Source organism: Tyto alba, unplaced genomic scaffold (assembly GCF_018691265.1).
Source record: "Tyto alba isolate M040663 unplaced genomic scaffold, T.alba_DEE_v4.0 Super-Scaffold_45, whole genome shotgun sequence".
In the NCBI taxonomy this organism is placed as follows: Eukaryota; Metazoa; Chordata; class Aves; order Strigiformes; family Tytonidae; genus Tyto; species Tyto alba.
In genome coordinates, this window is record NW_024881321.1 from 13,366,307 (window position 1) to 13,383,338 (window position 17,032).

Here is a 17,032-nt window from a genome sequence, read left to right on the forward strand (position 1 = left end):
CTTTAGTTCTGTATTTAATTATTGTATATTGCATCATGAAGAGAAGTTAGAGGTAGAAGAATGCTATTAAAACTATATAACCCTACTAGTGTAGGAACTAGAGTAGATCCCCAAAAGAGGGGGGGGGGGGGGGGAACCGTACCAAAACCCCATATTTTAAAATATTAAAATATTACTTAAACATAAAAGTTCATGACTGACTCTTTTTTTTTTTTTTTTTTTTTTTTTTCTCTTATATACTATATACAGAGAGAGAGACTGAAAGATATAGGATAAAGGAACTTATTATTTTATTTACTAAGAATGGAAGCATTGTATGGTTTAAGAGAGAAAGAAAAACAGGAATATATTGAAGTACTGACAGACAGCAGCATCCTGCTTTCCATGTCAGATTCCTAGCAAATGTCTTCACCCAGAGACAAAAAGATACATTCTTTATACAAGATTATGATTTGCACTAGATACCAAAACAAGGGTGAGAGAGAACATCTAGATTTATATTCCCATATGAGCCATTAGACCTGTCATAACAACACTCATACAGACACTAGAATACTTTAACTCTGCAAGAGAAAAGAGCAGGCGAAGAGGATAATAGGTAAGAGTAGTCTGGAGGCACTGTTCTTCATAAGGACAGAGAGACTTGGCCTAACCATTTCAATTAATACATTGCATATACTCTGAGTTTTCTACACATAACACACTCTCAATGTACTAAGATGTAAGTGAACTAGTTGATGAAAGTATTGGAATACTGTATAACAGAACAAGGATGGATCTATCTTTACCCCAGTAGGGCACTTGTTTTTCCATATGCCACTTCATGTGCTTCTGCTGTGCATCTGTCTCATAGAAAACATTAGAATGTTAGATTCACTATCAATTACAGGCTGGAACAAGTTTGATTTCAATTACAGCAGGAGAGGAAAACAGCTGGGATCCCTAAGGGGAGGTGTAGGCACCAAGAGGGTGAATCAAAACTCAGAATGGTACAATGCATGCTACTAATTAGGGAGAAAAATGAAGTCAAGGTACATGTGTAAACACTTATTATTTTATAAACCTGGGGTTGCTTAGTTTCACTTCATCCACATTTGAGATAGAAGAGTAGTACCTCATTGGCCAGCATCTATTTTGATTCGTTAGAAAGAACTGCTTCACAAGTAATTTTAATGGCAGTTCTAAACTAAAAGCAACTTACTTTTGAAAACAAAGTCATAATAAAATCTAATTACAAAGACGATTGGTGTTTGTCAACATCCCTGAATTACATCCAAGTTAAGAGACTTCTTTTACCAGCTAATGGACACAGAGAGTTACGATCAAAACAAAATACAAATTGTGAAAACTTCTGCTAGGGTTAATAACAATATCTGTGTATGCAGACTCCAAAAAATAAAATGTACAGAGCATTCCTCTTCTTATAATCCTTACTCAAGCAATTATTATCACCTAGCTTGAAAAGCAGAGAAAAAGCTGTTGGGTTTTTTTTTGTTGTTGCTTTTTTGTTTTCTTTTGTTTTGTTTTGTTTTTTCTTTTTACAGGGAAAAAAATATTCCTTCATGTTCTACTGTTTGGAAACCAAGTCATTTCTCTGGAACATGCTCAAATGAGACATTTGAATAGTCACAGATTTTTTCATTTGACCTTAGTCCATTTCTTACAGCTCAGCATCTCTTTCCTCTGAAAGAAAGAATCTGTTACTTTAGGACAAGTTCAGTCACAAGTTTCATGCTCTCAATCTATCCTTCACAAATCTGACTCCTGCTTTTGATTATTCCATGCAGTTTTTCTCCCTTTTATATATACATACTCCCAGATTTGTGTGTTCATGTGTTGGGGTGGGAGGGGATGTTTCCACCCCAAAGGAACAGATGTTAACGTTATCAATGCCAAAGTACCAATTTATTCCTAGAAGGGATCATTTTGATCACAGGCCACAAGATAGTCTACCCAAAAGCATTGCTCAGATAAATGGGACCATGATTACCTGTACAAATCTTCGAATAACAAAATTAAACTGGCATGAGATAGAAAACAAAGCTGCACTAGCTGAACTCCATCATATAATTGTTGCTGACTTCACACTTCTGTAACACATTTGGGTGGGGAGACCAGAGTGATAGAAACCTCAGTGACAACTGCTAGTTGGCCTTACATCTGGATGATAATCAAGGAAATTGGCCTGAGGCTACGTGACTAGTGAGGCCACATGGCTCATGAGCTTGGCTTATAGTGGCTTACGCCAACAACATGATTTATAAAGCAATAAACAGTTAGGACAATAACTCCTCATGAGTGGACACATCCATGGGCATCCAGCATCACATAGAAGGCTGAGCCTGAACCATGCACGCAGGAGTCTGGCTGACAACCAGGACCCAGACATGCTGCACAGTTGGAGTGAGCAGCCTGTCCCCCTGCACGTGGGTCTGAACTGGGACGGAGGAAATGCAGCTTTGGCTGGTGACTGTGTGTGTGTGTGTGTGCGTGTGTACGCTTGTATGTGTTGTAGAATAGGTTTCTTAAAAGGCAAACTGCTATCCACACACCACCATCCCTCCCACATGCTAAGTACATTTTAGATTATTCATCACTGAGTGTTGTGTTTCCATTCCAGCATCCACCCCACCCCAGCCCAGGTCCCCCACAGAACTGTGCTGTCTGAACTGCTGCATAATCAGGTACACCAGACACTTACTTACCTAAGAAATTCTGCATCTAATCTTTAGGTCCAGATACTACCACCATTAAAGGCAATGACTAAGATTCAACTTCAAGAAATAGAAAATCCATTAGCTCTGAAACTTGTTTATTACATACAATGTTAAGGGAGATTTGCTTTGCCAAGAATCCTTTAGAAGGAGACTGTGTAATTGCTATTTAGATGAGCAAAATACTCACAGGTAATTCAACTGTTTTTTTAAAAAGCAAGAATACAATTCATCTTTATTCACACTCAATAATGCATTGCAAAATGAGCAGTCCTCATTCATTCTACAGACCATCAACATTACTGGGTTATTGCTCAGACTGTGAAGATCTATCAATATTAAGATAAAAAAAATAATTAAAATACTTAAAATTATTTCCATAAGGAAAGGGCTGTAGGACTTTTTCAAAGCCTAACATTCATATGGATGGAAAAGCAGCTTTAATTAATCTGATTAGTCAGGTTGCTGTTGTCAGCTAGGAGAAAAAGCCCTAAGTTTTCCATGCCAAATATCAGCTGGTAGATAAAAGAGAGAAAATATTCACATTTTTTAAAACCTAGGACAGGCATGGGAAATAGTTTACCAAATTGTTTAACTCTCTTTAAGTATTGAATCTAGCTCAAAAGTTTTGTCTGACAAAGAGCAACAATTTTTAGGGAAAGGCTAAGAGAATTCCATAAAATCTTCCATAAATTAGCTTAAAAGCTTAGAACTTTTGTCCTGTTTAGTTACTTCAGAACTTCCTTTCTAGTAATTAACATCCAATTTCCATTAAGATTTCCCTAACACCTGTAACACTTGAAAGACCAGCTTCTACAATGTAATATATATGGAATAATATACTTTCCCTCAAAAAAGTGGACTCGACCATGAAGCTTTACATATATATTGCTCTTAGAGCTTTAAATAAATTATCAGGACTCTCTATTTTGTAATTAGTAGCAAATTAAATAAAATATTAGAAGTAACAGCTGCTGCTAAAACATTACACTGTAGTACTGATACAAAACAAAGACATCCCAAAGTTGAGTTAAGAGCTTAAGTGCATATTTAGTCTCCTATGGTACTCAGCTGGCTGAAACCACCTCAGTGTGGTCTAAGCATTCTTCATTGCCTCAGTAAAAATGAATATACAGTTATAGGCACCTAAATTTATAATATCTGGAGCTGAACAGAATAGAATAGAATATTTCAGTTGGAAGTGACGTACAATGATGATCTAGTCCAATTGCAAATGCCACTTATTCTGTTCACTTTAAATTACTTTGTCCTGTGTATGTCTTTTTTTTAATTCAAAATTTCCTTCAAAATTCTTGTGTTGCTGTATTAATATATAAACACAGAATTCTCTATCATTAGAGAGGAGATAGATAAGATAGATATCTAGATTTATGTATCTATATCAATTTTATAATACACTAATAGAAATTCAACAAAGTTTATTCAGAATATTTTACACTAAAAATATAAAGTAATTCCCTTATCTCTGAAATACCTATATTGAGGCTAAAATAGCCCACTATTAAGGCTAAAAAGTCTAATATCTGGTAGTAGTTAGAAAATATAGTTTTAAATTTAATGTCTGATACCCAAAACTCCAGTTTCTGGGAAATTTTCTTCTTCTGATGTAACTTAAATCAAGTGCCACAGAATGCTTAATTTTGGGAAAAGAGGCCTATATTATAAAGGAAACAGTTTTTTACTGTAATCTTGTAGTTTGAATAGTTGAATATATCTAATTAAATGTATCATAAGATGCAACTACATTTAAATTACATTTATTACTTTTAACCTTTAAAACAATTGGATGTTCCAAACTTCTACATAGAGTTCTCTGGTATTAACTTTAGAGAGACTTTCTTTAAAAAGCATAGATAGTGGACAGATACTACAGTCCTTTATTTCACACAAAAACCCCAGCATGGAAACCGACAGACTAGACTGGAGTTCAGCACAGAGAAGAAACTGCATCTAAATAGACCATGGCTCCTCCTTACTGCAGAGCTGTAGAAATCAAAGCACTGAACCCTGTTTCTTCTCTGATTACTGCCTCAGAAAGTGGAGGACTGACAGCATCTGCCAGACTAATTTTCTTAGAAGTCCACATGGTGCTCAAAAGGAGACTGTTATTTTCCTTGGCTTACTGGGTTGGAGTCCAGAGCACGCGTTAAACAAGACTAACGAGAGGATGCCTGGAGAAAGGTACTATTCAGTAGGCCCAGCTGTGAACCATGAATTGCTCTGATGGGCAATAACTAACCACTTGCTTGTCTGAGTGAAGATAAGAGAAAAGGTCTTATTATAACCTTCAGCTGAGCAATTCTCTCTTCCCCCTGTTAGATGCTACCACACAGTTTTAGTTCACTACAGGCATTACTTCAACTTCACACCAGTGTGACAATACTGAAAAGAATGGAAACACACTTGCATAAATTTGCAGTAATGCACTTCTTACAAACCCTGCAGGAGTTTTGTCCATTGAATTCAGTGATAGCAGGGCCCAAAATACCTATCTTAAAATTAAATTATTATTTTATTTATTTTAGCGGATCTGGTATCTTACCACCCATGGTTTGTCAGGTACCCAAATCTCCCACAAGTACTTCGGCATATCTCCAAAATTCAGTGCCTAAAAAGCAATAATATTTAAATAAAAAAGATGTGTCATTCTTACTAGAGATCTTCAGATAACCCACCTCCCCAGTGGCCCAATACTGTTAATATAGAAAGCAAAATGTGAGCAAATTTCTACTGAAGATAGATAAATAACTTTTTATAAGGGTTCACAAACTTCAGAGGCCATAGCCTAGTGTTACCAAACGTATGTGTGGTAACATTTCAAATGCTATAGCAAACATCAGTTTGGTTTCTGAAGGCTGACTCTACAACATTTTGCTGCAGCCAGGCAACAGATTTTCAGATGGGTTTTTATTGTTCTGTTTAGTGAACTACCAAGTGAAATCACTGTCTCATAATAGGGAGAAACTTTTTTTTTTTTTTTTTTTTTTTTTTAATGCACTATTAAGCTTTTTATTAAGATATTATTAATCAACCCTGAGACTCTAAAAAGCAAAACCAGCAGATCTTTAAAACTGCAATTAAATCTGTGTTTAATGTGGGAGCATTAATGAATGTTCATGCTCTGTTACTAACTGCTGAATATAGATAGCACTATGTAATTCAGGTTCCCTCCCGAGTATAATATTCAGACACCCCAAAATATGTCTCCAAGGACTCGAGTCATAAGGACTCTGTATGTATGTGACTGTAAGAAAACTGTGGAGGGAAAGTTCAGTAGGTTGCTGAGTTTGCAGAACCTTCAAAACTGCCTATTCCTAGGGGAACTAAATGAATTTGTTATCCAACCTGTCAGCAGAACAGTACCACAATAATTCTGAAGAATCTAAGCCAGAACAACACATGCATTTGGAAGGACAGTCAGAAACTCAGGTATCAACCCAGCACCAGGATTTTGTACTGTTGTATTCTATTTGAGAAAAAAAAGCTTCCCAAAGAGGGAATATTACATTAAGAGTAGTGTTACTGGAAAATCAGACAATTTCAAATCCATCCTCTGTAGAGTAATATGCCCAAATCACAAACAAGCACTCTGTGCACCATATTCAGAAAGGACATTAGTATTCTGTACAGAATAGTTTATCTGGTCCTTTACCATTGTATAGTGAGCAAAATCTTCAGTAAACTTTACATCAAATAGTACTTTTACTTGCAATGGAAAACACATGTCTCTTCCAAAGTACTCCCAACAGGTACCTTAGATATCTCATACAAGCTCTGTATTGTTGGAGAATTATATCACAGTTCTGAAAGCTTTTTCAAGAAATCCCCTTGAAAGCAGAAAGTCATCTTAAGTATTTTATCTACCAAAAATATTCTCCTCTGATATCTGAAGTCATATTTCCAAGTAACTTCAGGAAGCCTCTTCTTTCTCATCTAAAATTTCATTTGGAAAAAAAAATAAAAAAAAAAAAAAAAAAAAAAAAAGAAAAAGAAACCAAAACCAAAATGCTTTACACAAGCAGAATTGTTATTTGGTTTTACACTCTGAATGAAAAGACAGTCACACAATCCATGGAGATTAAAAAAGTATAGCTTAAAAGAAAGGTAAAAGACACTGAGAATGCCTCATTTTAAAATCTGTCTGTATCTCCTCTGATATTTTACATATGATTGCTTTCTTCATTTACATGAGTAAAATGAAGAGCAATTCACCCAAAAGCAGTAGAATTAAACTGGCAAAAAAGCAAAGAAGGAGTCCCTGTGGATCAAACTCTTGTTTTAGGAAGTATATTGCACAGTTTTATCCACTTTGACAAAGTAAATGAGTTTTTGAAGGCAGACTCCATATTACCAAATACCTTCTTACTTGTTAGAAACTCACCTTTACAGAAATAAGTCACCTTTGCAGAAATAATAAGTATTGTTTCCTGAAAATAATTGGAAAGGAATCACAAGAGTAATTTCAATAACAAAAAATAATGAATGTTTCCTCCATCCCCTTTGCTAGTTGAAAGCTTAGGGACACCATCAAAATAAAATATGAATAAGGATGAATAAAATCTCATTCATATAACAATTGCAGAGTGAAAGACAAATGCATGGCATCATTAAATACAATGCCTTTTTTCTACATAGCTACTTTCTCAAAAAGCAGATTATTGCTACATCAGAAGTGATATATGTCTTTCTCACTCTCCCATGTTTTGGGGAATGGTTAAGATCATTATGTATTACAGGGCCAGCAAAGAGAATTAGGGAAACAGCAGCTTTCCAACATCTTCTCTGGCTCCCCAGCCTTCTACAGCTTTCCTGTGCCCACCAGTACATGGTAGGAAGCTGTCAAGGAAGTGGCTCTTGCTCTCAGTCCAACATCAGTGGCAATTCCAACTGGAATTAAACTTGGACCCAGGATGCAGGGTAGGAGGGGAATGAAAAAAGTAGCTGTAAGGAGTGTGTAATATGAAATGTATTTTTAAGTATTACAAAGAATAGTTTCAAGTTCTAACACAAGATGAGTCCCTTGTCCCTGAGGTCACTGTAGAAAGTATTCCCATAAGCTGGTGACCTAAATTCATGATTCCTGAAATGGCTCATGACTGCCATACATTTAAAATTCAGGGTTGGATTCAAGAGTTCTTAAGTGTATATAGCTTCTTCCCTAAAAGGTGTTAAAAAGTCAACATAATTTCAGTTATCATAGAACATGCAAGTTTTGTTTCTGTAAAACTTAACACAGTTTTATCTTTTTCTTTCCAACTGTTCCCCTATTTCATGAGCTGACATCAGCAAAATCCTTCAACCAAAATGCACGCTGACTTTTTATTTCATTTATCATCCAACATTTACAAACAAAAATGTTGTGGGAATATCTTGAGCTAAACAGTTTGGATGGAGGAAGGAAATGACAAAGTCAGCATCATAGATGAGATTGCAATCCAACAGCAAGGAAGATAACACAGAAAAAACTTGCCAATTGCTTTTTCCCAATAAAATGAATAGATAGAACCACAGACCTCTAAGAGTAATGAAAACAACCTACTGTGTCATCATTTTATGCAAGAAAGGGAAAGAGAAGATTAGCCTAAAACTCCTACAATAATATGGATTTTTTCAGCTGACAAAAGCAATACTATATAAAATCTTTTCTGTGCTTTATTTCTAATTACCTTCTATCCTTTAATGAACAAGAAAGAAAGCACTTGATCTTGAAAGTCCTTGTGCAGTCAAAACTCCCACTAAAATTAATGGGACATTTTCTCCAGCCTAAAAGCTCTGAGATCAGTCCTCAGACTTAGCTCTTTCTAAGCTTCTTCTATTAATCAAACTTCTTAGTTTTTTCCTCTCTTTTTCTGCTAGGATCATATATTTAAAAAAAAAAAAAAAAGACACCAGAAATCATATCCTTGCCTGAGGAAGAAAGCCTGCTGTACTTTGTTACCTCAAAAGTTTAGCTCAGTTTCACAAGTAAAACCCCAACTCTGAAGAACCTTGGTTACCTGGACACTGAATACATAATTTTAACCTCTTCAAACAGTTAGTACAGATGCTGTCTTGCAGTGTGGAAGTCAAGCTGTCTGAATTACACAGCTGAAATGTGTATACAAAAACTTTCTATTTGGACAAACCTCTCTGAAACTAGTAGACCAAAAAACATAAGGGACTCTGAACAGCCTTGACTCTCACTCCCAGCAAATAAGGAGTTAAGGGACTAAGGTTCAATGACCATTTCTCTCATCTAGCCTCACACAACCTGCAATATATATCTGACATTTCAGTGCCTAAAAGGAATAAAATTAAGTCCTAAATTTTATGCCTCAGTAAATCATTTCGTTTTGCAGAATGTTGATCACTCATTTCAGGAAAATGACAATTCTTATACAGTTAAAAAAAAAAAAAAACAAACAAACAAAACAAAACAAAAAAAAAAAAACAAAACAAAAACAAAAACAAAAACAAAAAAAAAAAAAAAAACAAAAAAAAAAAAACCACCACCACAACAAAGCCTAGCAAGAAATTTCTGTATTCAAAAGAATGAACTGTCTTTTTTGGCTGTAATACAGTAGCATCATTTCTCAACCATAATTCTTAATTTTCTCCCACTGAAATGGTATAGAAGGCTCTTGCACAGAAGTAAAAATAAAATACACCATAACCTGTCAAATCAGGTAGCACTAACAACAGTGTTCTAAGAAAAATTATAAGACTTGTTTATGGCTGATCATTAATAGGCTTTAGCAAGGATAATTTCCTTTGTTCATTTTTACACCTCAACAGCACAGTTGTGTCTATATACAAGAAAACTGACAGGACAGCACAGCATTTAATTGCTCATTTAGAGAGCCTGTGAGAGGCTATACCACACTGGCATACAGTCTAGAAATGATACAGTTCTGCATGGATTCTTACATAAGATTATACCTTCCTGTGAAGATGCTTTAATATCTGTGAAGATTCTGTAACATTGCCTTCATTTATGAAGAATTCAAGCATAACGAACTATTGATCTTTTAATTACAGTGAAGAAGTAAAAGATCCAGCAGGTGACAGAAAGAAGGAGAAATAGGGATGATGGACTGATCTGCACTTTGACACATGAATACACAGACACACAAAATACCTCCACGATAAGCAGTACCAGATAAGTCCTTGCCAACTCACTGGTTTCTCTTCTGTGCCAGCTGGCATGGTTTAAATTGACTTCAGCATTCTTTTGCCTACAGCTTGCCTTTATTTTTTAAATGCTGTAATTTACAGGACTTGAAAACACACAGGAAAGTATTAAATAAATAATACTTAGTGGTGGTTGTTGTTCATCATGGCAGAGGAAAAAAAATACCAGAAAGTAAAAGAAGTAACTGAATCAGTTACAGGGATAAGCAACTTTGCTTGTTTTCAAAAACAAAGCCAACAAAAAACCCACATAAGCACAATCACTTTCTGAAGGAAGAAGTTAAACCTGAAAAGGCAAATTGTAATTTATTAAAAAGAATGAAAGTAAGAATATAATTTCGATGTTAGAATTGAAAGAGAATATAATGTCGGTGTTAGAACTGAAAGGTTCACAAGACATACAATTATTTTTCTGTGTGAGCAATTAAGTATGTTTTTAGAAAGACAAAGGAACATTTTGTTAGATAAAGAAATGAAGTGCATTTTTCACTGTATTTTTAAAAAAAAAAAAAAACTACTCTAGAATCTATCTGATGTTAGCAGTGAATACGTAACACACAAAATCTAGGAAGAGAAATCTCTTGGAGATCACAGAGAAATTCTACCCCAACAGAAGAAAGAAAATGAGACTTCATAATTCAATTTTTATTCCCAAGGCATGTGCATTCCCCCATGCAATCTCTGTACTTGCAACACAATACGCTATCAAAATTTTACTGCTAGAGTCATGTCTCTTAGTCACCATTGCCTCACAGACCTTTATTCCCTGCCTTTGTCCCAGATTCCTTTGAGTTAAGGAGTTAAATAAGTCTCGGGTACTTGACTAGTAACTGTTAAAATGAGATGTAAAGAGGAACTAACACTGCAGAGACAGTGCAAACATAACAGCAAGTTCACCTTCCATATTCTAGAGTGAATTCATTGCTCTCACCTATTTATTGTCTATGTAATGTCTAATTAACACTGATGTCCTGATGTGAGCCCATTTGACAGGTATAAAACTTCATCACATGTAAGGTACTGAATATATAATTTCAGCAGAAGACTGCTTATTTTGAACACAGACATCTAGATGCAATCCACACAAAAGGACAACACAATCCAATTATTAACTAAAAACCTCTTGGTATTTCTAGCACAGTGCAATTCTTTATGGCTGAAATGGATCTGGACTGTTAATGATGACAGTTTATAACTGGTTTCAGCCACAAAAGATTATATTATCATCCTGCAAATATCAAATTATTGTGGGTTTTTTTGCTTCTTCAGTGTTGCCTAAAATTATGATCTGTGAAGTCTTCCATCCTCACCCCAAGGGCAAAGGAAAGACATGGTCATATAAGACAGAGAACTGTGTGTGGTTCTTGAGAAACAGATGACCACTATTTAGGATTGTGCGGATTACTCCTACATGAAATAAATTGGTGGTTTCAATTTTGCTCAAAGTAGATGTGACTTATCTATGACAAAACACAAGTAGACTACTTATTGGTAACTCTAAGGTCAAAAAGATCACAGATTCAAACCACTACCCGACCTACAGAGGCTGGCTCTGTGCACTGCTGTTCATTGCATCGCACCTGTTCTGTGGATACACTGCGGTAAAGGTGGATGATAAAGGTCTGTATATCACCTCTCATGACTATGAAACTCTCTTCACTTGAAACTACACAAGGGTTAATTATATGAAAGCACAGCAGCATCCAGGGAACAGATTATTTCAGTAGCTGCAGCATTAAGTTGGTAAACTATATACAGTGGGAAAAAGAAAAAAGAGCACACTTTTGTACTCTCCAGATATTTCTAAATGCTAAGTGACAGCACGCTAAAAAAAAAAAAAAAAAAAAAAAAAAAAAAAGAAAAATGAAACAGAATCTCTCTTTAAAAGCAATAAAATCTCTCTCTCCTTTTCTCTTTCTCTCAGAGGCAGCGTATTATGTTGCAAAGGACAATCCTTTACACCTTAGAAGAGGACTCTAGTCTGGTGGAAAGACTTAGTCATGGAAAGCTACATTATACTAAAATCCCAAAGGTAGATGTGATTCAGCTTTAAAATTGGCACTATGATTCAATGTCCTAATATTTTTCCCAGTTTAATGCTTTCACTCCAATCCCATGAACTCTATAAACTCAAATCCATGATGGGAATAAGCATATACACTGAGACTTTCTGGTAATGATTCACACAGGTAGCACAGCAATTGTCTGTTATGAAGTGAACAAATTATGAAGGGAGTAGCAGCCCTGTGGTTCAGGAGGAGAGGTACAGTTAATTATTGTTGCCATTCAAAGAAAATAAGTGTAAACTTCTGACAATAGTCAAAAGAAAATCATAAAGAGTTTATTGTGATCAGTTTATTTTTCTCACTACAAATAATAGTGATAAAGTAATCCTAATGAAGACAATCAGGATATCAAAGAAACAAAGCAATACTTGAAAGAAACTTCAGAAGTTACCCTAATTACCATGCCTAGGATATGACTGACTGAGCCCACGGTTAGTACCTTCTCCTTTCACAAACTGAAAAAAAATATTTTGTCAAGATTTACATAAAAAATCTATTGTTACAGACATTCCTATTCAATTATTCATATAGCCTGTTTCTAGTAAGTCTAACCTTATTTTATATTATGTCTGAATGTCACAAATTTTATCATAGTTCTTACACTGATGTTAATATTAGAAGGTGAGGAAGGTGTTGCACTGAGATTTAACCCATTACATACTTAGTAATACAATTAACACAGCTGCCTGTCTAATCAGTCAAAGCCTGATTCATACCCTAAAATATCTTACCTGATCCGTATTGATCCCATTGTCATCCATTATCTCCATATTAAGAAAAAAAGAAATTACACCTTCCCTATTGTGCTGCTTCATACCTTTTAAAATAATCAATATAGTCTTCAATCTCTTTAAAACTTTTCTATTTCTACAAAAGTCAAGCTTAAAGTGAAAACAAAAGTCCATAAATAAATGCTGTCTTTACAGTAATTTGAATATCAGACATGTTAAACTCATGTTACAGAACAAGATAAAAACCATTTTCAAAAAGATAATGCCAAACTGAATTCAAAGGTCTAAATCTTGGCTTGTTATAGCATCCCACACTAATCCTGACATTTCCAGCAGTTGATTTGTATTAGTAAGTATTACAGTATAATGAAATTAGTAATAGTTATATTACCACAAATAGTATAAACAGCCCTGCTCTACTGCCTTTAAATTAGTTTTGTAAGCATGTTAATAACATACCATCAAGAGTCAATACAAATCCTTGACAGTGTCTTGAAAAAAGATTATGCATGTCTAAGCAATTTTCTCATACACAGGTTTTCTTTAGAAAACATGTTGTCACTATTCCATTAGCTCAAAAGGGAATGTATGCATAAAAGAGTCTCTGCTAAAGGAGTCTGACTACTAGCCAGGGAAGCATATGTTCAATAGTCTGTATTTACTGCTGGCTGGGATAGAGTTGTAGGTACCACAGCATCAAATGAATTTCTTTTTTAAAAGGTCTAGCAGTGCAGTGAATGCCTTTCGTTTTCAAAGGGGGAACCCTCTGAATAGAACAAAACCTCATTTTGACAGTATTTCATCAGGGACTGTTGGAATGAAAACAGAGTAGATTAACAGATATGTAGGGTAGACATCTTAGGACTGATCCATAGTGTCTGAAGTCCACCAGAATTTGTTTAGTGTCCTAAACCAGTCACCTTCCTGAAAACATTAAAAAATAACTCCCCCCTGCACACCCCCCAAAAAAAAAAAAAAACAAAAAAAAAAAAAAAAAACCACACCAAGCCCAAAAATAAATTAATGTATTTTTGTTGCATGTCCTGTCATAATATGAGGGTGCCCAACTCCCTACGATCAAATGCTACATTATTGGCAAAGGTAGAAACACAGTCTGTACCTCAGCTTTCCAACTTTTATTATACTGATCTGTGCTCTGGAAGTGCCACTCCTTTTACTACAGATGGAGGCCAGCGTAAGTGTTCTAACTTCAATGTCTATCATTTTGCTGTTGAAAAGTTCAGCAAGAGCAATCTTTATCCTCATTGTTCAAAGATATTTTCCATACTGTCAGACAGTTGGCTGATTTGATTCACTTTCTATTTTGTACAGAACTATTAGCTTAATAGGTCATTCAGAATGCCAATAGGTATCCTTAAAATTATGATATGATACATACGAGGTTAGAGAACAGTCTGTTTTGTCAGGTTAAATTACACAGAGATGGAAAACAGATTTTTTTCTCTAATCTCATTTTTTAGAAACAGTGGAACCATTTTAACTCAGTGTTCTTCAAAGTTTTTATGTCTATAGTCAAGAGTTTTCATGGAATATTTTAGTCCAAATTTTTACAATTTGTTTACCACAAAGATATAATGGAAGTGTGGGTTTTGTTTTTTTGGGGGGTGAGGGTGTTGTTTAGTTGTTGTGGTGATGGTTTCTGGGATTTTCTTTAAAAGCACACACAATCTTAACTATGGTTATTACCTATGGAAATTTCCATTCACATGTATACTCACACAGATTCTGTGAAGTAAATTTCATGTTATTTGACTGTATTAAATGTTTTCAATGTTTCCACTTATCCATACTTTCACAATCATTTTACCGAAATCATAATCTTGAGTAACAAAACTCATCACTTCTGACTTTTAAATTTTACCTCTTGCTTGGGAAACCAAGAAAATGGAAATGATGGATGAGCCATCCTAAACAGAATCCTTCCTTTGACCCTCAAATAAAACTCTCTTGTCCTTACATAGATGGATCAATCAGCTGTTTCCACTTCTCGGGCTGAGTTGAAATTTTACTGCTTCTTGCCCTGTTTTGATTTCATTTAACATGTTTTATATTTGAAGTGGCTGGTGTTTAGCAATTAGTAATACTATGCTAAAATAAGCAACAATTTTAATCCCTGAATTCCGGGTCATCATTAAGTCATCTCTCCTGTAATGAGGTATTCCACTTAGAGAAGAGGAAAAAAAATCCTTCAAGATCCACACCATCTAAGCATTACTTAGACTGTGAAAATTAGAGATCTATTACATCTTTTATTTTTATGGCATCTGGCATGAAAATACAGAGAAACAAGGTATGACTCTTCCTTTCCCTCCCTTTGCCTAAGACAATCTCACAGAACTAGGACTGACCAGGAAGATACCGTTCTGTGACTCAGTTTCAGTTTAAGCAGCCAAGATGAGGCTCTTCATTACTCTCAAACTACTGACAAAATATAAAAATCATTCACTCAATCAGTCTATTATATTAATAACTTTTAAAAACACCAGTTGTGCAAGTTTTATATTACACTGACATTTAGTGTCCTATTGCAAATCCAATATTCCCTGATGTGATACAGAATCCTCTGATGTAATATAGCAGCTGATAATAGAGCAAAATATTTGAAGCTTTTGCTAACTCTGAAATCCAGCATAACTTTTTAATTATTTTCATAAAATTCAATATTATCTCAAGAAAATATTAGCACACTTATGATTTTACCATGATCATGATTTATGTCAGATTTTGCAAAGGCAGATTGCAGTTAGTGCGATGATACAGTTCCTGTGTTTAATTACACAGAATCTTCTAAATTCTGAATTTAGGAAAATAAAATAATTAAAAGAATCCTCAGCTTAAAATACAAATGATCAGTTTAGTGCCAAAAGAAAATAATTTTGTCTGAAAGAAACTGAAAATCATGTTAGACGTTAAAGACAGGGAAGGGAAATGTATACCTTGACTTTTTTAATTGCACAAATTTTGTCTAATACTTTTTTAAAAAAGCATTTCTTGCAGTAGTATTACACAAAGTTCTTCAAATTAATTATATAGATAGTTCAACTAATTGGTTTTACTCCCCAAACAACTTCTAATCACCCAGTGTATCACAAATCTTTTTTCCCCATAGGTTTTTTTTTTTTCTAAGTCTTATATAAAGCAGGTCACGCCACGTTCTCTTTTTTATATACATATATTACTTATTTATTTGTATTTGGATAAGTAGGAGGAAGAAATAAAATTCCTGGACTCCATTTGATTTTGGATTTGAGGAAAATATCAATAGTTGAAGGCAAAAAACTTTAAAATTTGAGCTAAAAATCCACATTAATCTGCCTGAGACTTTAAAATATTTTATGAAGCTTAGGTACCAAAGAGGAAGACCCTCTCACTTCCAGAATTTTCTAGTGTTGTTTTCAAGGCAATATCACTTATTTACTACTTCTGTATTAAATTACATAACCTATAGTAAGTACTATGATCCTAATCATAACAAGGTCAGTCAGACTTTTTCAAAACTGAAGAAATTAGAACTGCCTCGATTTCAAGTCCAGGCATGTACAACATAACTGGGTGCCATGACTAAGACAACCTCAACTCATCATGTTTCGGTCTGACAGTAACTCCAACTAGAAAGAAAATAAAAAAAAAAAAAATAAAAACAAAACAACAACAATGACAAAAACAACAACAAAAAAATACCCACAAGCAACAAAAGAAGTAAACAGCCATAAGTACTTGAATGTGCTACATGACGTGTAGTGGGTTGTTGTATCAGATGACGTCTAGAGGTACAGCCATACAGGTTCAGGTCAAGGACCTGCCCGGATCAGTATCATGTCTCCAAGCATCTTGACAACTTTTGTGAAATTACTCCAGTACAAACTCAAGAACACTCAACTATCTGGATCTACCGTGGATGTATTCCTTCACAGGTCTAAAATAAATGTGTAATTTCTTCTCTGCATATATTATGCAGGTTTGGTCATTTTTCTAGAGAAAAAAAAAAAAGAACAGGCAGTTCTTTATTTCAGAAAACAGACCCCAAACCAAAATTTACAACAAACAATTCATGCTGGCCCTAGAAAAAGCAAGAGATAAACAAGCATCCCTCAAGCTTTCTCCCAGATTCCAATTACTTGAAAATCAGCCTGACAGCTATTTAGAAACCCACAACTTTTCTCAATATTTCATATTTAATCAGTATATTTCCTTCAACAACTGATAAAAGTGATCATATGAGTAGAAAGAAATTAACTGAAGTTGAACTGGCCTATACAGGCATCTGGGAGGCTTTAGGTTGTGTTTTTGATATGTCTGTTTCTAATTC

The 17,032-nt window shown here is 34.8% G+C and overlaps 1 protein-coding gene across 6 annotated transcripts in view; it reads right to left on the reverse strand.

Moving 5' to 3' along the window:
- The window catches only part of PCDH9 (protocadherin 9), a 694,240-nt gene that overhangs the window by 390,896 nt on the left and 286,312 nt on the right, over window positions 1–17,032 (reverse strand). For 3 of the 6 annotated variants that reach the window (XM_033004114.2, XM_033004112.2, XM_033004116.2), the window contains exon 3: window positions 5,278–5,343. The exons of the other annotated variants lie outside the window; for them this stretch is intronic. In XM_033004114.2, coding sequence (XP_032860005.1) covers window positions 5,278–5,343 — 66 coding nt within the window. The remainder of the gene's footprint in view (window positions 1–5,277; window positions 5,344–17,032) is intronic. 6 annotated transcript variants of the gene reach the window in all.